The 26,359-nt window shown below is 36.2% G+C and overlaps 1 protein-coding gene across 3 annotated transcripts; it reads right to left on the bottom strand.

Annotated features, from left to right (window-relative positions):
* Positions 1 to 1,613: 1,613 nt before the first annotated feature.
* Positions 1,614 to 25,900, bottom strand: LOC142179383 (jacalin-related lectin Calsepa-like). 3 transcript variants are annotated; one of them, XM_075249159.1, is made up of 5 exons: positions 25,498 to 25,900; positions 25,262 to 25,324; positions 14,265 to 14,489; positions 2,893 to 3,219; positions 1,614 to 2,520 (listed from the first exon to the last, which is right to left on the bottom strand). In XM_075249159.1, the coding sequence occupies exons 2-5, from the start codon at positions 25,319 to 25,321 to the stop codon at positions 2,407 to 2,409; spliced, it is 726 nt and encodes a 241-aa protein (XP_075105260.1). In that variant the 5' UTR covers positions 25,322 to 25,324; positions 25,498 to 25,900; the 3' UTR covers positions 1,614 to 2,406. The 3 variants fall into 3 exon arrangements, 2 of the variants coding, with proteins under 2 accessions (XP_075105260.1, XP_075105259.1); XM_075249158.1 differs by lacking the exon at positions 25,498 to 25,900 and having other exon boundaries at positions 1,617 to 2,520; positions 25,262 to 25,491; XR_012707373.1 differs by lacking the exons at positions 1,614 to 2,520; positions 2,893 to 3,219; positions 14,265 to 14,489 and adding an exon at positions 23,801 to 24,031 and having other exon boundaries at positions 25,498 to 25,817.
* Between the last annotated feature and the right edge of the window lie 459 nt (positions 25,901 to 26,359).

The raw sequence follows: 26,359 nt of genomic DNA, 5'->3' as shown, positions 1-26,359 counted from the left end.
AGAATAAAACATAGATACTTACGGAGTTACCAAAAGGAAAGAAGGCATTGCAGAACAAGTGGGTGTACAGAGTCAAGGAAGAGCATGATGGTAAGAAGAGATACAAAGCATGATTAGTAGTAAAAGGCTTTTAGCAGAAGGAAGGAATTGACTACACCGAGATCTTCTCTCCTGTAGTCAAATTAACTACTATCAGGTTGGTGCTAAGTATCATAGCTGCAGAAAATTTGCATTTGGAGCAGCTAGATGTTAAAACTGCTTTCTTGCATGGTGACCTTGAAGAAGACATCTACATGAAGCAACCTGAAGATTTTCAAGTTTCTGGTAAAGAAAACCATGTGTGTAAGTTGAAGAAGAGTTTGTATGGTTTGAAATAAGTTCCCCGACAATGGTACTAGAAATTTGATAGATTCATGCATAAAAATGGTTTCACACGATGTGAGATGGACCATTGCTGTTATATCAAAAATCTTGATGAATCCTATATCATTTTATTGTTGTACGTTGATGATATGCTAATTGTAGGATCTAGCATAAATGAGATCAACTTGGTTAAGCAACAACTGGCGGAGGAGTTTGAATTGAAATACTTAGGACCAGCTAAGCAAATGCTTGGGATGAGATTAGCAGAAACAGGTCGAAAGGAACCTTAAAGTTGTCTCAAGAAAAGTACATACAGAAGGTACTAAGCAGGTTCAGTCTTCATGATGCAAAAACCAGAAGCACTCTAGTTGGAAGCCATCTAAATCTGTCAAAGGACCAATCACCTAAGACAGATGAAGAAAGGAAGTACATGTCTAAAGTTCCGTATGCTTCAGCAGTAGGAAGTTTGATGTATGCTATGGTTTGCACTAGACCTGACATAGCCCATGCAGTTGGAGTTGTCAGTAGATACATGTCAAATCCAGGGAAGGAGCATTGGGAAGGTGTAAAATGGATATTGCGATATCTCAAAGGCACCTCAGGTATGGCACTTTGTTTTAAAAAGAGCAACATTATCTTACAAGGTTTTGCTGATGCAAATTTAGGTGGCGATCTGGATAGTCGAAAAAGTACCACGGGCTACGTGTTCACCTTGGGTGGTACTGCTGTTAGTTAGATGTCCAGACTTCAGAAAAGTGTTGCTCTATCTACCACTGAAGCAGAGTACATGGCAATCTCAGAAGCTGGAAAAGAGATGATTTGGCTCAAGAATTTTCTTAAAGAGCTAGGTAAAGAGCAGGACAATTGTGAGCTTTTCAGCGATAGCCAGAGTGCAATTCATCTTGCCAAGAATCCAGTGTTTCATACAAGATCGAAGCATATCCAGTTGAGGTATCATCATATCCGAGAGTTGATAAATGAAGAAACTCTTTCCCTAGAGAAGATACCAGGATCAAAGAACCCGTCAGACATGTTGACCAAAGTTGTCGGTGTTGAGAAACTGAGGATGTGCACTGCCTCAGTTAGCCTTCAAGACTGATAGAGTGAAGGTGCCACCAGAGAATAGCAAATCTTTCTTTATTTTCTTTCTTGATGTAACATAGGTTTGAGGGGGAGATTGATAGGACCAAACCTATTGTTGTATGTGAAAGTAGACAAAACAAAAGAAAGAAAAATAAAAAAGAGATGAAAATATGATGTAAGCGCTTACATCGATATTCTTGTGATGTAAGCGCTTACCTCAGCATTCTTATGATGTAAGCGCTTACATCGGCATTCTTATGATGTAAGCGCTTACCTCGGCAGGGCATTCAAATGCTTATAAATAGGGGTCTACATTTTCATTTGTAGAACATCCCAAAATTTCTTCTTTCTCTCTTCAATTAATAAAGAGTTATTCTTTGTGTGGCCGTGGAGTAGGCAAAAATTGCTGAACCACGTAAATCTTGTCTTGTCTTGTCTTGTGCAATTTATTGCTTTTCTCTCTTAAATATTCTTTTCTTTCTATTAGCTTGATACGCTTCCCTACAAGTGTGTACGCAGACATTGTTTCCGAAAGACCCCCGACTAGCTTTTAAAGATGCTTATATAACTATAAAGTTTTGTCGTATATAGTAAAAATGATGCAAAAAGTTTCTATACTACCATGTTAAGTTGACCTATAACATGTGATTTTTCATATCAAGAGTCTAATAAGGTAACTTGAAGGTCGTAAGATAAATGAATAATCTGCTATAACTGGTTTAATTGTCTTGATAATTAACTGTTATTTTTACATAATTTAAGCTCATTGCTATGACATGACACAAATTTAACTTGAGAAGAGAGTTCCAATCATGAGAAATAAATATGTCGATCATAATTTTTCCGGACTTAGCTTGTCTCTTCGACCTCCATTCCCGCCAAACTTTGGTGAGTCTATGGTAGTACCTTGTTCAGTAATAGTTCTGAACATGATGGAGTCTATAACATCTCCATGAGCAATCAATATTTCTTAATGGGACTTTTCAGCTTGTAATTCCATTCTGATCCACCAGTATTGCCTCCCCATGGCTCCTCCAATATTGATTTCGCTTGATCGTAACTCACTTGATTTCCCTTTACATACACAGCAAATTAAATCAGTGGCTCCATTATCAAATTTTTATCCCTATATTGGTAGCGTTATTTTGCAGTGAAGAGGAAATAGAATGAATATAGATATAGTCATGTAAAGGAAGAGAAGACAATGTACCATTGAGCATTGTTGGCGATTTGCTTTGATTTTTTTGTTATTTTTCCTTTCTCTTAATATTTCTTATGATCACCTGATCATCCCTTTTTAAAAGTTATTATTCTGTTTAAGGTGTTAGAAGAGTCACTTAAGTCATTAGTTTTATGAAAGGGATCTGTGCTTGTGTGCAAGTATGAGGTGAAGAAAAATCAAGAAGTAGACGTGCTTAAGCAAATGAGGGAGTAATCACAACATACGTTATGAATTTCAATTTCTTCGTCCACAGGTTCATTTGGCTCAATGTTTTTAGCTTCAGGTTCCTTTGATAAAGTGGGAGGAGTAAGTTTCTGCAAATAAACACCAATAGCATCAAGGTACGCTCCAGAACGCCCATGAAATCCCACAACAGCTCCACCTTCTTTCATCACAAATGAAAATGGGGTTCCAGTCTTAGACCCAAATGGTCCATAATTCTTTGTAGTAGTTATAAAACATAGAGATTTTATAACCAAATAGCTACCACAACGTCCAAATGTCCCCTTGATGCCTCTTAAATATTCCAATGGAGTTGCCTCAATAACAACCTGAGATTATTGCAATCGGTTAAATAAGTAGCAGAGTCGATAATTTTGACAAAAATTCATAAAAGTACAAGAATGTCACATTAGGATACAAAATTTGTGACCTAAAGCAAATTTGGAGACTTTTCCACTTCCTTTACATGGAGAGGATTTAACTAACTTAGATATATAAGAAAATTATATTTACCCTTTCTACATAATTTTTAGATGAAGGGGAATCAATTAAACCTGTAGCTCTGCCAGCCTTGTGTTAAACCCAAATGAGGATCTATAGTGAAAGCAACCGGTGTGTTCATATCTTTGACTTGAAAGATGCTTATGTACTATAGAGTTTATGTTGTGTTCACTGAAAATGTAAAAAGATGCTAAACTATCATGTTAAGCGGATATATAACATGTCGTTTTTCATATCTTGATAATTGAATTTTTATTAAAAAATTTAAGCTCAATCCTATGATATGACACAAGTTAACTTGAGAAGAACGAGTCAATCTGTGACGTCCCGGCCGGTCGTCTTAAGAATTAACGCCCGATATCCTATTAACTGTTTTTCCCAAGTTTAATTCTGCTATTTTGATTTGCCGAGATGTTCGGTGCCGAGTTTTAGAGAGTTTTGGGACACTTATAACTTGTTTGGCCAAGCTTCTCAAGACAAAAAAGTGTTTTTTTTTCAAAAGCACTTTTTTCCCCAAAAACACTTTTTTTTTTCCTAATTTGAGATGTTTGGCCAAGCTTATTTGGAGAAAAAAGTGCTTTTGGAAAGAAGCAGAAGCAGTTTCAGAGAAGCAGAAAAAAATAGTTTCTTTTCAAAAGCAGAAGCAGTTTTGGCTTTTCTTCTTACCTAAAATACCCTTAACAAAATATAGCATATACCAAAATAACCCTTAAACCTAATACTTAGGATATTAATTTATAAATATTTTTCTTATTTTTAGGAAACTTTCTAATATATAGTGACTTTAGGGGTGAATGCTTTTATATTTGTTGAAATCTTTTTAATATATTTAACTTATATTAAAAGAATTAAGTACTTTTTAATTTTATTTTCATATTTTACTTAAATAAAATGAATTAGTTTTTTAATTATTGCATGTAATAACAAAATTTTGATATTATTTATTTACTTATAATATTAATTATTAAGTAAATCTATTCATGTCCTTATTCGTAATTTGACACTTAAAAGCACTTTCTAAAAAACTTGGCCAAACACAAATTATTTCTCGAAAATGCTTTTCAGACTGATTAGTCAAACATAAACTGATTCTCTCCAAAAGTACTTTTTTCAAAAGCACTTTTTTCAAAAGCACTTCTCAAAATAAGCTGATTTCTCCAGCTTGGCCAAACATGCTAGTAGTCTCTAAATGAGAGCTTAAGTGTTGGAAAGTTGACCGTAGTCGGAGCAGTGTGAAGACGACCTCGGAATGAAAATCAGATGGCTCCGTTAGCTCCGTTGGGTGATTTCGGGCTTAGGGGTGTGTTCGGATTATGTTTTGGAGGTTCATAGCTAATTTAGGCTTGAAATGCCGAAAGTTAAATTTTTGAAGTTTCCGGTTCGATAGTGAAATTTTGATACGAGGGTCGGAATGGAATTCCGGAAGTTGGAGTATCTCCGTAATATTTAATGTGACGTGCGTGCAAAATTTCAAGTCATTCGGACGAGGTTTGATAGCCTTTTTGATCGAAAGCGTATTTTTAGAGCTTTTGGAATTCTTAGGCTTGAATCCGATGAAAAATAGGTGTTCTGATGTTGTTTTGAGCGTTTCGAAGGTTGGAACAAGTTTGAATGATATTTTAGGATTGGTTGAAAAGTTTGGTTGAGGTCTCGGGGGTCTCAGGTGTATTTCGGATGCTCAACGGATCATTTTTAGTTGTTAAAAAGTTGCAGAATTACAGGTTCAGCTGTTGCAGATATTTAGTCTTCGCATTCGCGAAGAGTCAGTGGAGGTTAGTGAAATTTTAGCCTTCTCATTCGCGAAGGGCTGGATACTTGTGAACCGCTTTCGTGATTGGTCTTCGCGTTCGCGTAGGAGGAAAATAGGCCCAGTAGAATTTACTCATCGCGTTCGCGAAAGCTTGTCTGGGTAAATCATCGTGTTTGCGAGGGCTTTGCCGCGTTCACATAAGAGGACTTTTGCTCAACGTCATTTTTGTGCTTCGCGAACGCGAGGCCTTGACCGCGTTCGCGAAGAAGGAATTATATGCCTGGGCAGAATGTTTTAAAAGGTTTATTTCGTGAATTTTAGCCTAGTTTCCTCCGTTGTTAGGCGATTTTGAAGTTTTTTGAAGAGGGTTGAAGAGGGATTCAAGGAGAATCACTTGGAGGTAAAATCATTGACTTTATAACTCGTTTTTATGTGATTAAAAACCTAATAGTGGTGAGAAATTTGGAAAAAATGGGTAATTAGAGCTTGAGTTTAAGAGGCCTTTAAATGAGGTTTTGAGGGGTCATTTGGACTCTGATTTCAGTATTCTTATTGTGTATAGATTCGTGAGAGTACGAGGTTTCTGAAAATGTAAGTTTCACCCGATTCCGAGATGTGAGCCCGAGGGGCGTTTTGGTCATTTTACCTAATTTCGCGTATTAGCGTAGAATTTAATTGTAGAATCAGTTACTTGAAGTGTTATTTTCATTATGAAATTGGATTGAATATATTTGGGCCATTTGGAGACGAGTACTCGTGGCAAGAGCATGGTTTCAGATTGATTTTTGAGTCGTTCGAGGTAAGTGGCTTGTCTAACATTGTTTGGGGGACCTTCCCCTTAGGATATGATATATTTGATAATTGAAATGCCTTGTACGTGAGATGACGAGCGCGTACTTGAGCTAATTGTTGAAAATCCGATTTTTCCTTAAGTATTTCAATTGAGTTCTTTTTCCTGTTATATTCCATTTGTGAATTTAGCATGTTGCTAGTTTAGAAGAGCATGTTTAGTTGACTTAAGTGCCTATTTACTTAAACTGCCTTAATTGCATTACGTGAAGCATGTTAGGCTAGGATTAACTATTTACTTGGTACAAAATTAGCATTTAATTTAATATTCTTGTGTTGCTGCTGTGTGTTTTAAATTGGGACTACGGGACGGTATCCCGGGAGATCCCCTGTTCGTATTGATGACCTGGACTGAGGTGCGGGATACCAAGAGATCCCTGGCACGTAGATTGAGGATACTGAGTGATCCTCGGGATACCAAGAGATTCGTGGCATATATTGAGGATACCGAGAGATCCACGGGATACCAAGGGATCCCTGGCATATATTGAAGATACCAAGAGATCCTCGGGATAACAAGAGATCCCCGGTTATTTTTCTTGTGGTTTGACTCCATCTCCGTTTCCATTATTGTACTCTTATTACCCTGTGTAGATTCTCAATTGTACTGCTTATCTTATCCTGTCATCTTTATATTTATTTAATCTCAGTAGGGCCCTCACCTTCCTCGTCACTACCCAACCGAGGTTAGGCTTGGCACTTACTGAGTACCGCTGTGGTGTACTCATGCCTCTTCTGCGCATATTTTTCATGTGCAAATCCAGGTACCGTACTCAGGTCTACCTTCATTGAGAGAGGCGACTGCTTAGAGACTTCGAGGTACATCTGCCAGGTCCGCAGATCGAGAAGTCCCTTTCTATTCGTGCTCTTAGTATTTAGCCCTTATGTACTTTTGTTCTTATTAGACAAAAATTCCGTAGTTAGAGCTATGTAGTATTTCTTTTTCTTAGCTTGTCCGGGTCTTGGATTTAGATATTGGTTTTGAGATATATATAAATATGGTGTATGCCGAGTGGCACATTTAACACTGTTATTGCTTTATTTCTATTTTTTAAATTGTTTTACTTCCGCAGGGTTTGGTTATCTTCCGCACGTTTAGGCTTACCTAGTCGTAGAGACTAGGTGCCGTCACGATGGTTCACGGAGGGCGAACTGGGGTCGTGACAAGTTGGTATCAGAGCTCTAGGTTCATAGGAGTCATGGATCATAAGACAGTTTATTAGAGTCTCGCTGGTGTGTACGGAGACGTCTGTACTTATCTACGAGAGGCTATGTAACTATTAGGAAAATTCCATTTCATTTGATTTCCTTGTCGTGCGATATTTTGCCATCACAATTCTAAACTTTTGTCTTCTATTCTCTCACAGATGGTAAGGACACATGCTACCCGAGATGATTAGGCACCCGCACCCCCTACTGCAGCCGTTAGAGGCCGAGGTCGGGGCCGGGGTAGAGGCCGAATATACACACGTGGTGCATCCAAAGCACTTGCGCAAGCTACCGCCGAGGTACCACCAGCAGTTCCAGCCAGAGTTTAGGCACCTGACATACCTACTGCTACTACTACTCTAGCTCTTCAGGAGACTCTGGCACAATTCATGAGCATGTACACCACTCTAGCTCAGGTAGGGTTGCTTCCCCTTTTTGCAGTTACATCTCAGGTCAGGGGAGGAGTACAGACTCCCGCTGCCCACACTCCTGAGTAGCGAGTGCATGTTGAGCAGGTCCCTGAGATTATTCCTGTACAGCCTTCAGTGCTAGTTTAGCCCGAGGACAGGGCAACGACTTCCGACGAGGAGCAGCGGAGGCTTGAGAGGTTCAAGAGGTACAAGACTCCTGTATTCCGCGGTTTAGCATCAGAGGATACTCTGGGATTTCTAGATGAGAGTTATCACATTCTTCGTACCATAGGTATATCAGGATCGAGCGGGGTTTCCTTCACTACCTTCCAGCTTCGAGGAGCCGCCTATGAGTGGTTGCGCACCTATGAGTTAGACAGTCTAGATGAGGCTGCTTCACTGACTTGAACTCAGTTTTCAGATCTGTTCCTAAGAGAGTATGTTCCTCAGAGCCTTAGAGACTCATGGTACGCCAAGTTTGAGCATTTGCACCAGGGTGCTATGACTGCCTCAATGTATGCTGTCCGTTACACCAGTTTGTCTAGGCATGCACCAGCCTTGGTTTCTACTATTTGCGAGAGGGTTCGTCAGTTCATTGAGGGGATTATTTCCAGTATCAGGTCTAGCATGGCTTATAAGTTGGATATGGATATTTCTTATCAGTAGGTGGTGAGCATTGCTAAAAAGATCGAGGGTATGTATGCTAGGGAGAGAGAGAAGAGGGAGGCCAAGAGGTCTCTAGAGTCGGGCCATTATTCTGGTGCCCGTACCCCAGCTGCAGGTCAGGGAGGTAAAGGGCGCCCTAGAGGGGGAGGCCAGGTCAGATACTATGCCCTTCCTGCCATACCGAGGTTGTTGTCACCGAGTCTGTCATCATAGGTATTATATTGGTTTGCCATAGAGATGCATCGGTTCTATGCGATCCAGGATCTACTTACTCTTATATGTCTTCTTATTTTGCTCCCCATTTGGGTGTATCTCGGGATTGTTTGAGTTCCCCTATTTACATTTCTACTCCTGTATGAGATTCTTATATTGTGGACCGCGTTTATCAGTCATGTTTGGTTGCTCTTAGTAGTTTTGAGACCAGAGACAATTTATTGTTACTCAGTATGGTTGACTTCGATATTATCTTGGGCATGGACTGGTTGTCGCCCCATTATGCTATTCTTGATTGTCATGCCAAAACCGTGACGCTGGCTATGTCAGGTGTACCGCGTGTTGAGTGGAGGGGTACTTTAGATCACACTCCCAGTAGAGTTATTTTTTTTCTTAAAGCTCAGCATATGGTTGAGAAGGGGTGACGCGTATTTAGCTTATGTGAGAGATATCAGTATTGATACCCCTTCAGTTGATTCAGTTCTAGTAGTACGAGATTTTCCCGATGTGTTTCTAGCTAATCTTACAGGCATGCCGCCTGATAGAGATATTGATTTTTGGCATTTATCTGTTGCTTGGCACTCAGCCCATTTCTATTCCTCCGTATCGTATGGCTCCTCCTGAGTTGAAGGATCAGTTGCAGGAATTGCTTGATAAGGGTTTTATTCGGCCCAGTGTATCACCTTGGGGGTGCTCCTGTCTTGTTTGTGAAGAAAAATAATGGTTCTATGCGTATGTATATTGATTATCGCTAGTTGAACAAGGCTACAGTGAAGAACCATTATCCTTTGCCTCGTATTGATGATCTGTTGACCAGCTTCAGGGCACACGAGTGTTTTCTAAGATTGATTTGCACTCAGGTTACCATCAGTTGAAGATTCAGGAACCAGACATCCCGAAGACTGCCTTCAGGACTCGGTATGGTCATTACGAGTTCCTTGTTATGACATTTGGGCTGACCAATGCCCCAATAATCTTTATGCATTTGATGTACAGTGTGTTCCAGCCGTATCTTGACTCATTCGTAATTGTCTTTATTGATGATATTTTGGTGTATTCTCGGAGTCGAGAAGATCATGAGTAGCACCTGAGGACTGTGCTTCAGACTTTAAGAGAGAAGAAGTTATATGCTAAGTTCTCGAAATGTGAGTTTTGGTTGGATTCAGTGGCATTCTTAGGCCATGTGGTATCGAGTGAGGGTATTCAGGTGGATCCGAAGAAGATAGAGGCCGTACAGAGTTGGATCAGACCATCCTCAGCTACCGAGATCCGTAGTTTCCTTGGTTTGGCGAGCTATTACTGTCATTTTGTGGAGGGGTTTTCATTGATTGCAGCCCCTATGACCAGGTTGACCCAGAAGGGTGCTCCGTTCCAGTGGACGGAGGAGTGGGAGGCGAGCTTTCAGAAGCTCAAGACAGCTTTGACCACAACCCCAATTTTGATACTGTCTGCAGGTTCGGGGCCTTATACGGTCTATTATGATGCTTTGAGGATTGGACTCGGAGCGGTGTTGATGCAGGATGGTAGGGTAATTGCCTATGTGTCCAGATAGTTGAAGATACATGAGAAGAACTACTCTGTTCACGACCTTGAGTTAGCTGCCATTGTTCACGCCCTGCATATTTGGCATCATTATTTATACGGGGTTCTCTATGAGATTTATACTGGCCATCAGAGCTTGCAGCACTTGTTCAAGCAAAAGGATCTAAATCTACGCCAGAGGAGATGGTTAGAGTTGCTGAAGGATTATGATATCACTATTTTGTATCACATGGGCAAGGTCAATGTGGTGGCCGATGCTTTGAGTCGCCAGGCGGAGAGTTTGGGGAGTTTTTCTTATTTACCAGCATCGGAGAGGCCAATGGCAATGTATATTCAGGCCTTAGCCAGCCAGTTTGTGAGATTGGATCTTTCGGAGCCCAATCGGGTTCTTGCTTGAGTGGTTTCTCAGTCTTCTTTATTTGATTGTATTAGGGAGCGGCAATATGATGACCCTCATTTGCTTGTCCTCAAGGACAAGGTTCAGCACGGTGATTCCAGAGATGTGACTATTGGTGATGATGGGGTATTAAGGATGCAGGGTCGGATTTGTGTACCCAATATTGATGGGCTTCGAGAGTTGATTCTAGAGGAGGCCCATAGTTTGCGGTATTCCATCCATCCGGGTGTCGCGAAGATGTATCCGGATTTGAGACATGACTATTGGTGGAGGCATGAAGAAAGATATAGTTGGATTCGTAGCTCGGTGTCTCAACTGTCATCAGGTGAAGTATGAGCACCAAAGACCGGGTGGGTTGCTTCAGTAGATAGAGATTCCGGAGTGGAAGTGGGAGCGGATTACCATGGACTTTATAGTTGGGCTCCCACGGACTTTGTGGAAGTTTGATGCTATTTTGGTGATTGTGGATCAGCTGACCAAGTTTTCTCACTTCATTCCTGTGTATACTACTTATTCTTCGAAGCGATTGGCACCGTATGAGGCTTTATATTGGAGACAGTGTATATCTCCGGTGGCTTGGTTTGAGCCGGGTAAGGCTAGACTATTGGGCACAGACTTGAATCAGGATGCTTTAGAGAAGGTTAAGGTGATTTAGGATAGACTTCGTACAGCCCAGTCCAGACAGAAGAGTTACGCGGACTGGAAGGTTCGTGATGTTTCCTATATGGTTGGAGAGCGGTTTCTGCTTCGGGTTTCACCTATGAAGGGCGTTATGAGATTCGTGAAGAAAGAGAAGTTGAGTCCGAGATTTATTGGCCCTTTTGAGATACTGAGGCATGTTGGGGAGGTTGCTTATGAGCTTTCCTTACCTTCTAGCTTGGCTGGAGTTCATCCGGTATTCCATGTTTCGATGCTCCGGAGGTATCACGGTAATTCGTTGCGTGTGTTGGATTTCAGTTCAGTCCAGTTGGACAAGGATCTATCTTATGTTGAGGAGCCAATGCAATATTGGACAGGCAGGTTAGAAAGCTGAGGTCAAAGAACATTGCAACAGTAAAGGTTCAGTGGCGGGGCCAGCGACATGGGAGACCGAGCAGGATATGCGCAGCCGTTACCCTCATCTTTTCACTACTTCAAGTATGTCTCTATGCTCGTTCGAGGACGAATGAATGTTTAAGTGTAGGAGGATGTGACGACCTGGCCGGTCATCTTAAGAATTAACACCCCGATCCCCTATTAACTGCTTTCCCAAGTTTAATTATGCTATTTTGATTTGCCGCGATGTTCGGTGTCAAGTTTCGGAGAGTTTTGGGACACTTAGTCCCTAAATGAGAGCTTAAGTGTTGGAAAGTTGACTGTAGTCAGAGCAGTATAAAAATGACCTCGGAATGGAAATCCGATGGCTCCGTTAGCTCCGTTGGGTGAATTTGGGCTTAGGGGCATGTTCGGATTGTGTTTTGGAGGTCCGTAGCTAATTTAGGCTTGAAATGCCGAAAGTTGAATTTTTAAAGTTTCCGGTTCGATAGTGAAATTTTGATACGAGGGTCGGAATGGAATTTCAGAAGTTGGAGTAGCTTCGTAGTAGTTAATGTGACGTGTGTGCAAAATTTCAGGTCATTCGGACGAGGTTTGATAGGCTTTTTGATCGAAAGCGTATTTTTAGAGCTTTTGGAATTCTTAGGCTTGAATCCGATGAAAAATAGGTGTTATTATGTTGTTTTGAGCATTCCGAAGGTTGGAACAAGTTTGAATGATGTTTTAGGATTGGTTTGTAGGTTTGGTTGAGGTCTCGAGGGCCTCGGGTGTGTTTCGGATGCTCAACGGATCATTTTTAGTTGTTAAAAAGTTGCAGAATTGCAGGTTCAGCTGTTGCAGATATTTACACTTCGCGTTCGCTAGTGGACCCTCGCATTCGCGATGAGTTAGTGGAGGTTAGTGAAATTTTAGCCTTCGCGTTCGCGAGGAAGGCTCTGCATTCGCGAAAGGCTGGATACTTGTGAACCGCGCTCGCGATTGGTCTTCGCGTTCGCATAGGAGAAATATTGGCCTAGTAGAATTTACTCATCACGTTCGCGATGAGAGAAACGCGTTCGCGAAGGCTTGTCTGGGTAAATCATCGCATTCGCGAGGGCTTTGTCGCGTTCACGTAAGAGGACTTTTGCTCAACGTCATTTTTGTGCTTCGCGAACGCGAGGCCTTGACTGCGTTCGTGAAGAAGGAATTATATGCCTGGGCAGAATGTTTTAAAAGGTTTATTTCGCGAATTTTAGCCTAGTTTCCTCCATTGTTAGGTGATTTTGAAGCTTTTTGAAGAGGGTTGAAGAGGAATTCAAGGGGAATCACTTGGAGGTAAAATCCTTGACTTCATAACTCATTTTTATGTGATTAAAGACCTAATTAGTGGTGAGAAATTTGGGAAAAATGAGTAATTAGGGCTTGAGTTTAAGAGGCCTTTAAATGAGATTTTGAGGGGTCAGTTGGACTCCGATTTCAGTGTTCTTGTTGTGTATAAACTCGTGAGAGTACGAGATTTCTGAAAATGTAAGTTTCACCCGATTCCGAGACGTGGGCCCGAGGGGTATTTTGGTAATTTTACCTAATTTTGCGTATTAGCGCAGAATTTAATTGTAGAATCAGTTACTTGAAGTGTTATTTATATTATGAAATTGGCTTGAACATATTTGGATCATTTGGAGTCGAGTACTCGTGGCAAGAGCGTAGTTTCAGATTGATTTTTGAGCCGGTTCGAGGTAAGTGGCTTGTCTAACCTTGTGTGGGAGACCTTCCCCTTAGGATATGATATATTTGATAATTGAAATGACTTTTACGTGAGGTGACGAGCACGTATTTGAGCTAATTGTTGAAAATCTAATTTTTCCTTAAGTATTTCAATTGAGTTCTTTTTCCTGTTATATTCTACTTGTGAATTTAGCCTGTTGCTAGTTTAGAAAAGCATGTTTAGTTGACTTAATTGCATTTTTCTTAAACTGCCTTAATTGCATTACGTGAAGCATGTTAGGCTAGGATTAATTGTGTACTTGGTACGAAATTAGCATTTAATTTAATATTCTTGTGTTGCTACTGTGTGTTTTAAATTGGGACTACAGGACGGTTTTCCGGGAGATCCCATATTCGTATTGATGACCTGGACTGAGGTGCGGGATACCAAGAGATCCCTGACACGTAGATTGAGGATACCGAGAGATCCTCGAGATACCAAGAGATCCCTGACATATATTGAGGATACCGAGAGATCCTCGGGATACCAAGAGATCACTGGCATATATTGAGGATACCAAGAGATCCTCGGTATACCAAGAGATCCCTAGTACATGTTGAGGATACTAAGAGATCCTCGGGATACTGAGAGATCCCCGGTTACTTTCCTTGTGGTTTGCCTTCATCTCCATTTCCGTTATTGTACTCTTATTACCTTGTGTAGATTCTTACTGTATATTCTCAATTGTGCTGCTTATCTTATCCTGTCATCTTTATATTTATTTAATCTCAGTAGGGCTCTCACCTTCCTCGTCACTACCCAACCGAGGTTAGGCTTGGCACTTACTGAGTACTGCTAAGGTGTACTCATGCCCCTTCTGCACATGTTTTTCATATGTAGATCCAAGTACCGCTACTCAGGCCTATATTTAACACTGTTATTGCCTTATTTCTATTTTTAAATTATTTTACTTCCGCAAGTTTTGGTTATCTTCAGCAAGTTTAGGCTTACCTAGTCGTAGAGACTAGGTGCCGTCACCATAATTCACGAAGGGTGAACCAGGGTCGTGACACAATCATGAGAAATATATATGTTGATCACAAATTTTTTGGACCTACCTTGTCTCTTCGACCTCTATCCCCACCAAACATTGGTGAGTCTATTGTAGTACCTTGTTCAGTAACGGTCCTAAACATGATGGATTCAATACAATCTCCATGAGCAATCAATATTTCTTTAATGGGACTTTCCATCTTGTAATACCATTCTGATCCACCAGTGCCTCCCCATGGCTCCACCAATATTGAATCCGCTTGATCGTAACTCACTTGATTTTCCTTCACCTATATAACAAATCAATGACTCCATTATCAAATTTTATCCGAATATTGGTAGTATTATTTTGGTGTGGCAAAAAATAGAGTGAATATAGGAACAATCATGTAAAAGATGAGTAGGCAAGGTACCATTGTTTGCGATTTGCTTTGATTTTTTTCAATCCCTTTCTCTTAATATTTCTTATGATTATTCTATTTAAGTTATTCATTCTATATAAGGAGTTAGAAGAGTAACATAAGTCATTAGTTTTACGAAAGGGATCTGTGCTTGTGTGTAAGTATGAGGTCAAGTAAAAGAAGTAGAGGTGATTAAGAGGGTGTTTGGCTAAGCTTATAAGTTGGTCAAACTGGCTTATAAACACTTTTTGGCTTATCTACGCGTCTGGTAAAATTAAAAGTGCTTATAAGTTAACTGCTTATAAGCTAAAAGCCATAAGTTGGTCTCCCCCAACTTATCAAATTTCAGCTTATAAGCACTGTAAGTTTGACCAAAATATTTACTATGTTATCCCTAAAATACTTCTTTTTAAAACAAAATTCTTCGTTTACCCAATTCTTCTGCTGCATATTATTAATTTCAGCACTTTTATCCAAACACATAACTGCTTATTGTTTAAATCAGTTTCAACACTTAAAAGTGCTTTTAAGCACTTAATGCTTATCAGCTACTTTAAATCAGCTAAGCCAAACAGGCTCTAAGCAACGGAGGAAATAATCACAAGATATGTGAGAACTAGTTAATTTATCTGCCTTCGCACTGTCACAAAAAATTACTAGTGAGTTATTAAGTGATCATTTTATGAATTAGTTCATAAATAAAAAGGAGAAATATGACAAATACATAAACTAATGTTTCATATGTCTAACTTTTAATTTTTTAAGTCTATTTCATTTTCCTCCTTTCTGTTCGTTTTTAATTCCTAAATATAATGGGGAAAAAAAGGACAATTATTATTGTCATTGTTCTTGTACGAATTTGAAAAAGAATTGGAGGTGTTGAGCAAATACGAAGGTTCTTGAAGTTTTGAAGTTGAGATTCAAGTACTAAACTCATTCTAGATCCTTATTTGCTGATGAGATTCAAAAATGAAGAAAGAATTTCGAATATACTATTGTTGAAACTTAAAAAATCTCGAAGAACAAATAAAATGTTATGAGATAAAAGCAATTTAGTAAAACATGAACAAGAAATAAAAGCAATTTCGTAAAATATGAACAAGAAATAGAGATAAAGAGAAGGAAGAGATTTTCTTCTTCAATTGTGTGTATTTTCCTATTTATTACGAGGCCTTTATATAGGCATGAAAAGTGAAGAAAATATGTCATGGAATATGTCACTGAACATAGAAAATATGTCATTAAGCATTTGACATGAAGATTATGGAGGAAGAATAGACATCCACCATAATATGATATTTATCATAACACTCCCCCTTGGATGTCCATAAATAATATGCCTCGTTAAAACCTTATTAGGAAAAAACCCTATGGGAAAAAAAATCCTAATGAAGAAAAAAGAGTACACATATATGCCTTTTGGTTGCCTCGTTAAAAACCTTGCAAGGAAAACCCGGTGGGACAAAACCTTGTAAGGAAAAAAGAGTACACCGCGTATTAACTCCCCCTGATGAGAGCATCAGTTTACATCTTTCAGCCTTCGCATCCCAATCTTGTATACCAGTTTCTTGAAGGTTGACGTCAGTAGAGATTTGGTGAACAAATCAACCATATTATCACTTGAACGAATCTGTTGCACATTGATATCACCATTGTTTTATAGATCATGTGTGAAAAATAACTTTGGTAAAATGTGCTTTGTCTTATCTCCTTTTATGAATCATCCCTTCAATTGGGCTATGCATGCTGCATTGTCTTCATACAAAATTATGGGTAGTTTGTCACATTTCAAACCACATTTATCTCGGATAAGATATATTATAGACCTCAACCAAATACATTCTCGACTTTCTTCATGAATAGAAATTATCTCAACATGATTAGAAGAAGTAGCCACGATTGATTGCTTAGTCGAACGCCAAGATATGACAGTGCCTCAACATGTAAACACATAGCATGTTTGAGATTAAGCCTTGTGTGTGTCAGATAAATACTCTACATCGGCATAACCAACAAGATCGGGATTGCAATCATTGCCATAAAATAAGCCCGCATTGGTAGTCCCTTTTAGATAACACAATATGTGTTTGATTTCACTCCAATGTCTCCATGTAGGAGCAGAGCTATATCTTGTTAAGACATTAAGTGAAAATGTTATGTCATACCTTTTAGTGTTAGCAAGATACATTAGTGCATCAATTGCACTAAGATATGGTACTTCAGGACCAACAAGTTCTTCATTATTTTCATGAGGTCGGAATGGATCTTTATTTATATAGAGTGATCTCACAACCATCGGGGTACTGAATAGATGTGCTTTATTCATATAAAATCGCTTTAAAATCTTTTCAGTGTATGCTGATTGATTGATAAAAATTTCATCTTTCATAAACTCAATTTTTAGACCAAGTCAAAATTTTGTCTTTCCAAGATCTTTCATTTCAAATTCTTTCTTTAAACAGTTTACTGCTTTAGGAAGCTGCCTGGGAGTTGTAATGATATTTGAATCAACATACACAAAGATTATAACAAATTCAAATCTAGATCTTTTTATAAAGATACAAGGACAAATTGAATCATTCTTGTACCCTTGTTTCAATAGGTACTCACACAGGCGATTATACCACACGCGCCTTGATTATTTTAATCCGTATAAGGATTTTTGAAGCTTTATTTAATAGAGTTTTTGGAAACATTAATATGCTTCAGAACAATTTTAATCCTTCAATGATTTCCATTATACACATATCAAGTTTTCATGTATTGCCAAATTAAAACTTGAAATAATTATATCCACCATAAGAGAACATGTCTCCATATAATAAATGTGAGGATATTTACTAACTTTCTTGTGTCACATGTCATCTTTATGTCTATCGACATAAACCTTTTGCACAAAAACACATTTATACCTTCATTGGCTTTATACTTTTAGGTGTTGGGACTATCCGCCCAACTTCACATTTTTTCAAGTGAAGTCAATTTTCATTGCGTATTTTTCATTTGGCCAATCATTTATCTGTCCAAATTTCATGACAGATTTGAGCTCAAGATCCTCGTCAATATTAATAATATTGAACGCTACATTATGTTAACAATATCGTCGACGATCATTTTATATCGGTTCAATTTTACACAATAAAAACATAACTTATTGAGATCTCTTTATCTCATTATTTTCAGGTACCTGAACCTCTCACATGAGGTATTACGAAGTGTTATGTCGTGGTGCTCTTCTAGAGCACTTGCCTCCTTATTATGACCATTTTGCCCCTATCCTTCTTCAAGGAGTTTTATCTTTGGAACCGATTGGTCTGTTACGCTTCATGCGTGCCATAGACTCTGTCCCTCATGGACTTTATTCTATTTGGAGCATTAACAGCTGAAATATGACATTTAGCTTTGGGTCAGCAAATGCGTTTGGCAATAATTTATAAATTAATTATCACTTGAACTTTAAGTTCATATTTTCTTGTACGAGGATCTATGTGTATTCATAATAATTCATTTCACGTATCACTTTCTCAGCTATCCATTTTCTCCCCCTAATGTTGGGATCACCAACACATTTCCCAACCTTCTTTGGGAACTCATCTTTGTGCATTGTGGTAGCATAATTAAATCATATAGCACATTTATATGTCTATATAGAAATTATTTGGTTCCTGACCCTGAACCGATTGTGATAGGGATAAATTTTCATAACTTGGCTAGATGCGTACAAGTACTGGTGCATATTAAATAATACATCTCATACCACATTTCATTTTTGGGAGTTTTGTTCTCATAACTAATGATTTAGCTATAATTGGAGGCATATAATTTCCACTAAACCAACTTGAATTTAAACCAGTATTATCAAGATAAATCATCATAATTAATATTCTGGAATTGTGCTCTAATAATTTGAGCAAGCAATCTTTCAAAAACCAAACTGCAAGTTGATAACAAATGCACATGTGACCATAAAATAGTGGCATCTATTAAAATCATATTAATAGTAAACGGTCCACATGGCAGGTGACTGGGACTATATATATCACCTTTTATTCCTTCCAGAAAATCAAGGGATTCAATCCCAACCTTTAACTGGTATATCATGAGAATAAGCAGCACAAGAGAATTCTTGAAGAATCTTCTAATCTTCAATATATGTCAATGTAATTCTTAATTAATTTTTCTCATCATAATCGAACCGAGATGGTCAACCGGTCATGCCAATTAATATTTGTTTTAGTAAACCTCTAGTTTACTTGTGGCATATGATTCCAGCATCATGCTTATATTTGTATAGTACAAATTGAAAGAAGATCGGGTAACCTTTTATATTTATCCGGTATGATTATAGAAATATGAAGATATTCAATCTTCCTTTCATTTATAGTCTCAATATGCCAATCACTTTGACTTATATATTTAAAACTCAAAAAGTTTCTTTTGAGACTTTACAATATCAATGTCATGAATAAGTTTATTTATCTGGGTGGTAATAAATTAGTTTTTTCGGAGTTCTTAACAACTTTTGTACTACAAGATCTTTTATCATACCATTCATATGGTAAATGTCTCCTTCACGGATAAAATTATATCATAATAAATTGTCATGGTCAAAATCATCATAAGCAAAATCATTTCTTGCTTTAACTTTGTCTTTAATAACTTTTATAAGGCATGACAAAATAATATTTGGTGTATCACATGAACGCGACCAATGACATATTCATGTAACCACACAATAATATTTATTCTCTTTATTTTACTCAAACCTCCCTTAGAGGTGAGTTGTGTGGTATTCATATAATCATGAATTGCATGTCTTTATTCATTGCTTTTATCACATATTGCCACATTCAACTTTAGGAATGAGTTTGCATTCTCAATGCTTATCATAAGTCACATTCTCTTCAAGGAATGGATCATAATCAGCGATGTGCTTTATTATTTTCATACCAATTTGATGGTAAGCATTGTCTTCACATTTTGAAGGACTATTTTGAGAACCCTTATTGTTCTCCTTTTATAATCATAGTGATGATTATTATTATTTTGATATTTGGAATGCCCACGTTCATTGTTCAACCACTTGTCTTCATTGAAACTTATTATGCATTGCTATCACATTCACTTCAAGAATGGAGCAAATCAAGTGGGACAATTTTTATGCCTTTTCATGAAAAATATATTATTTTTCTTTAGTCATCATTATATCATCAATATGGTACATTGGGGGTCAAACCCAATGTCTTACCAATATAAAGGCATGTTAGGACATAATAAATTGGGACTCAAATCCAACTCTTATAATTATGAAGCATCAGGACTTGATCCCGATGTCTTACCCTCAATCAATGTCATAATAGGTTAAACAATATTGAGATTCATTCTCAAGCCTTAATTTCAATCACATGCCAAGAAAGTTATACACAACTAATTTGCAACTTAGCAAATCAAATTTGCTTTCTTAAATAAGTGTACAAATCTCAAATCAGCGTAAAACTTTATTAATTATTTGTAGCATATATATGAAATACAACCGTTTGTAGTCAGAATATTTCTTCTAAATTTTATTAGAGTTTAAAAGGATCATAAAATCACGGTCATAATATTTATTGAGTCTCTCTCAAAAATATTGTTGTTTTCGGGGTATACCCTACCTATTGGATTTGATTTAACGCCATGACTTTCCTTCACTCAATTCAACCAAGCAATTAGTGAAAAAATTTATCAAAAGTACACTTAACACATATATAGTACTAATACATAAATTCAGCATTTATATTACCTGAAAAGTGACATTATAGGTAACAATTTACCAGTTGTAGCTTGTGCATCATTCATATAAAATACTTAAAAATGGTAAGTCAGTAGCAAGCATCAAGTAGGTCATGGATACTCAAAAATACCTCTTCTCGTAGTCATACTAATCATTGTTTGCTTTTAAATCAACCTAGATAAAGATGTGAAGTATTTCTTTTTTTCTTCAAGATGATTTATGCTTTTAAACAGTATGACCAATTTTATTTTATTTTTTATTCCTTTTTTTGGTACTATATGCAAGTGTAAAAATCCAAAAGGAAAAAAATATATTCATCCAAGTAAAAAAAAAAATGTTTAAAGCGGTAGGACAGATTGAAGATAATTAACACATAAATATGCATAAGACAATTTATATAAAATATCCTTGGTTACCATGACATGCATCATATCAACAATTAACTGCTACTATGATTTTCACATATAGAACTTCGAAAATTTTATTCCATTCTTGTGATATAAAAGATGTAATATTAATATGTGCTTATGCAATACAGGTGTAGTACGAAGTTGTGTGCATATGAGATTTTAAAGGAATGACAAGTATAAGATAAGCATACCTTCTTACATTTCATTACTTACCATATGTAGTTTCTCTTTACATTTAACCATGTGATGATATGTATGACTTCTAATTGTAATCTTTTCGGATGTAGGAAAATTTTTGTAGGTATATATATACAATTGGTTAGAGACTCGTGCTGATAACGTGTTATGAAATAAAAGCAATTTAGTAAAACATGAACAAGAAATAAAAGCAATTTCGTAAAACATGAGCAAGAAATAGAGATAGAGAGAAGGAAGAGATTTTCTTCTTCAATTGTGTGTATTTTCCTATCTATTACAAGGCCTTTATATAGGCATGAAAAGTGAAGAAAATATGTCATGGAATATGTCACTGAACATAGAAAATATGTCATTGAATATGTCATTAAGCATTTGACATGAAGATTATGGAGGAAGAGTAGACATCCACTATAATATGATATTTATCGTAACATAAAAGTGTTTGTTGAAGTTGTTGGTTGTTGGCCAAATTGATTATTGGGGTTTGGTGATGATGTTGTTGTGAAATTGTAGTTGAAATTTAAGCTTGATTACTGTGGATTTGGTGAATTTTGAGACCCAAAATTAATTTAAAGCTCTTGAAAATGTGTGATAAAATGTTCATGAAATGAAGTGTATTTTGGAAGAACGGCTCATGAAAATCGGTCCTGAGATTGATACATGGCAATTTCGTATAGGTTACAGTCTTTTTCAAAATTTTGAAAAAAATAAATTTAGAGGGAGTAATAAGACCCCAGAAAAGAAAAGGTGTGTGATTGAAACTTCGGTTATAAGTTGGGAGGGTACTTATACTTTTTCCCAACCAAAAAGAAAGATGATAAAGCATCTTTGACAGAAGCCGAGCTACGTGACGACGGCGACGGCGTGAGGCTTACTTTTTTTTCCAACCCATTTAACCCAAGGAAGTTCTTTCTCAATATAAGCACATTCACATTTTTTTTCCACCACCAATGAAAGACACTTGCTCTTTCCAAAGCAAAAAGGAGCTCATTTTCCCTCCACTTTCTTCCCTTCATTTCCCATTCACCAATCTTAATCCCAGCAATTATTTTAATAATTTATGTATTTTAGTATAATTGTTTAAGTTTGAGCTTATAATTTGGAGGGAAATTAAAAAAAAAACCAGATTTACATGTGGTAATTGAAAAATAGCCACAGTTTCAAAAACAATCGAAATTTAGCCCATTTTCATATAAAGATAAATCTGAACGAAAACACTGTTTAAAATTCAGAATATATTCTAACATAATATACTGGAGTTCCAACATAATATACTGGTCCAACATAATATGCTGGAAGTTCATACAGGGGTGCTCCAATATCCAGTTTATTATTTTGGAACTTTCCGTGTGTTGGAGTTCCATCATAATATGCTGGAAGTTCATACACAAGTGCACCAATCTCCAGTATATTATGCTGGAACTTTATGTGTTGCAGCAAAATAATGACTATTTTTCAATGACTTTACAAATACTGACTACTTTTCAATTACCAATCCGAAAATTGGCTAAACCGTACTATTTTCACTGTAATTTGCGAATAGTCCATATAAGTGTTCGGTTGAGCCTAAACAAAATTGAATAAAAACAAGGAAAATTTTCGTTCCTATACCATATAAGAAACTATATTACCAAATATGTTCATAGTTTACATATTACCCTTCATGCTAATAGTATTTCTACAAAATATAGACAATACATTAAATAAGGAATCATTGTAGTTGTAGGATTCCTTATTTAGGCTAGCTAAAATTGGGAAACTAAAAATTCTTCCAGATCTTCTACAACACAAATCACGCATATTCATAATTATCGTCAGATTCGTTTCAAAATTTTCATACTCTGTTTTTGCGATACACTCTGTTTCAACATTTTTTTCTGATTTCACAAATAAAAAATGACTAAATCTTCTATAATTCTTCTGCAACAAACGCAATTATGTCAAAAATCAGTAATACAAACAAAAGAAAAAGAGAGCAACAATTCCACCATTGATAGCCATTAAAAGCTTTGAAACTTTAAATTCAAATTTGGGTTTTCAAAAATTATTATTTGTTTAGATTGGGTGTTGTTGAACATAATTGGAAATATGGTTTGGAGTTTATATCTCAATTTTGAGGAGTTTTGGTGAAGATTAGACTTGGTTTTGGTTGAATTTCGGATTGAAACTCGAAGAAGAAGACATGACATACATTATATTGCAAAAATTGTAGATAAATTGTAGACTGTTGTTTATTTATTTACATATTGTATGAAAGTTGAACAACATTGTATAAAAATTATATTTAAGTGGTATTATATTGTAGTTGTATATAACTTTGTAGAAATAATGTACGAAAATTGTAGATAAGTTGTATAATATATAATCAGTCGTATGAAAATTATTTTTACTATGTATAAATCAGATACAAAATATACAAAAGACATATTGTATAAAATTTGTATAAAATTTGTATATAAGTTTTATGTTATTGTAGTTGTATTTCACTGGGTGGAAATAATGTATGAAAGTTGTAGAAAATTGTAAATAAGTTGTATTCCTCTATAACGGGAGATGTTGGCATATCAAGTAACTTTAGTGTTCCAAACGAACATGCATGAAAATAAAGATAAATTCTTTTATGAACAGTTTGTAGAAATTTTGTAGATAATTTGTAGAAACATTGAAATTCTGTTTTTTCATATTAATTTTTCAAATGATATGTAGTTTTATTGTAGAATAAATGTAGAAAACAAGCCATTGTGAGTCTTATTTGACTTATTGCTCACATTCAACCTATTTTACAAATTCACGTCTCTTTAAATATAATGCATCCATACTTTCTTGAATTTAAAGGTATAACAATATATATAACTTAAAAAATATCTTCTCCTCTGCATAAGTTAGCTCCAAAACAGACGAAGTGGAATAACAAGCTCTCATCAAAACTTTTAACAAAAAAACACAAAGCTAAAAAATAATAGTCTACAATTTTTCTACAATTTATCTACAATTTCTGCAATATAATGTATGTCATGTCTTCTTCTTCTTCTTCTTCTTCGAGTTTCAATCTGAAATTTAGCCAAAATCAAGTCTAATTTTCACCAAAACCCCTCAAAATTAAGATATAAATTCCAAACCATATTCCCAATTATTTACAACAACACTCAATCCAAACAAATAATGATTTTTGAAAACCCAAATTTGAATTCAAAGCTTTTTAATGGCTGTCAATGATGGAATTGCTGCTCTCTTTTCCTTTCCTCTTATATTACTGAAATTTGGGATTGCGAGATAGAGAGAGACGTGGAGAGAATTCTCAATTCTTTGCAACAACATCCAGTCCAAACAAACAATGTCTTTTGAAAACCCAAATTCGAATTCAAAGCTTCAAAACTTTTTAATGGTTGTCAATGGTGGAAGAGTTACAGATTTTTGCTAGTTTTAGAAGAGGAAAATGTGGGTGTTTGAAGAGGAAATCGTGGGGATTTGGAGAGAGAAACTTGGGGGAGTGAGAATATATGGTTGAGTAAAATTAGGAGACTAATTAATACCATTAAAATCCTAAAATGGTACATAAATGATAATTAGGTATATAGAAGGTAATTATATTAAAAGTTAAGCATGGAGGGTAATATAGTTTACTTTATGGCATAGGAATGTAAAAATTCCTATCTAACAAAATTGCTCCTTTTTACTTGACCCCCCTTCCCCATATAACTCATTCCATTGTTTTAGCTCGGTCATCATAAAACTCTTAAAGCTTTTCATTAGTGATAGCGAAAATGAATGATTATTGAACTATAATTGTTTTATCTTACAGGGATAAAAGAAATATTTGGAGCATTAATTATATTTTTGTCCCGATATTATGGGGAAAAACTCGAAAAAATCAAACCAAACCAAAAAACTGAAAAAAAGAGATCGAAAATCCGACTATTACGAGTTTGATTTGGTTTATAGATTTAAAACCCCGACATAATTGGTTTAATTTGGTAAATAAAGAAAGCTACCTACCCAACCTATACACACACCTAATTTGAACATATTATCAGTTACCAAACAACCATAGAAGTTAGTCAATTTAATAAAAGAAGAAATTTTACCTTTCACCCATATATAGGAACTATAATCCATTATTTAGTTATTTAGTTTAATCGATTCTTCAATTAGTTCTTTTACTTAATATTTTATTTGGGTTTAGACCGTTAGGTGAAAAGTTTATTAGAAATAGTTATTCTTGACCTACGTAGATAGACACCTTAAACCAATATTACTAGCACAAATTAATTATGACATACCTCCAAGTTTGCTAATTCCCCTTTCTCTCTTTCTCCGTCAATTTGTTTTCCTCTTTCCATGATCTGATCAGGAGAAAGAAGTAAGAATACAAAGAAACTGAAGAAAGAAGCAGAAAACATTTTTGCAGATATAGCCATGCATAAAAAGTAGCAAGTGTTTATTAAAGAATATTTCCCCATCGGAGAACCAAAATTAAACACACTTTTCTTAAGTTATTAGAGACTAATTGACTAACTTTTTTAGTTGATGTTGAAGATGAAAAATCTGAGAAATGGCTTTAGAATGAGGCAACAAAAAGTATGGAATGGTTTCTTCTTTCTGTTCAACAAACCGACAGTTTGAGATAATAAGAAGTTGAAAATTCGTGTGGAGGAGAAGAGATAAGGGTATACGGGCACCAAAACCATGAGGTTAGGGAGAAAAATGACAAAAAGTGGTTGGGCATTAAATTTGAAATAAGTCTCTTAAATATATTTCCGAGTAGTTTCTTTAAGTTATGTAAAAGTGAGTAATTTTTTTATATTTGATAAATTGTGATGGTTAGATTTAAACAGCATTGTGAAATAAAAAGAGATCACATTTGAAGGTGCAGGTTATATAGTTTCTCCTATTTTGATCTATTTCTCGTGGCTAGTGCAGTACTTTGAGGTGCAATTCTTGTTTTTTTGCCATATTTCTAGTGTCCGAACAGTCATTAATGTTGTAGTTTCTAGGATTTGACAGAACTTTCCTCGAAAGACTGAAAATTTCAAGTCCTTGTTAGGCATGTTACACCATGAATTCTCTCAATGGACGAAGAGAATCATATAACTACTAAACATTATGAGATTTTAATCCCAAATAAGTTGAGATCAACAATATGAATTATTACAGATTTCAGCTCATCTTAAAGGCCGTTTGTTTTTATTAAGATTAGAATGTATGAATATGAATATACATGATGTATTTAAATTTGAATACTGAATACTTAAGTTTGTTTATTTTTTCCAATATCTTAGTATTTATAAATTATAGTTATTAAAGTTAATAATATAAAAATCAATTAAGGTAATGCAAATGTTGTATCCACAAATTAATTATTCGGTCCTAATAAATAA

The sequence above is a fragment of the Nicotiana tabacum genome, chromosome 3 (assembly GCF_000715075.1).
Source record: "Nicotiana tabacum cultivar K326 chromosome 3, ASM71507v2, whole genome shotgun sequence".
In the NCBI taxonomy this organism is placed as follows: Eukaryota; Viridiplantae; Streptophyta; class Magnoliopsida; order Solanales; family Solanaceae; genus Nicotiana; species Nicotiana tabacum.
Note: the sequence above shows the minus strand (reverse complement) of the source record. Positions and strands in the feature narration are given on the sequence as shown.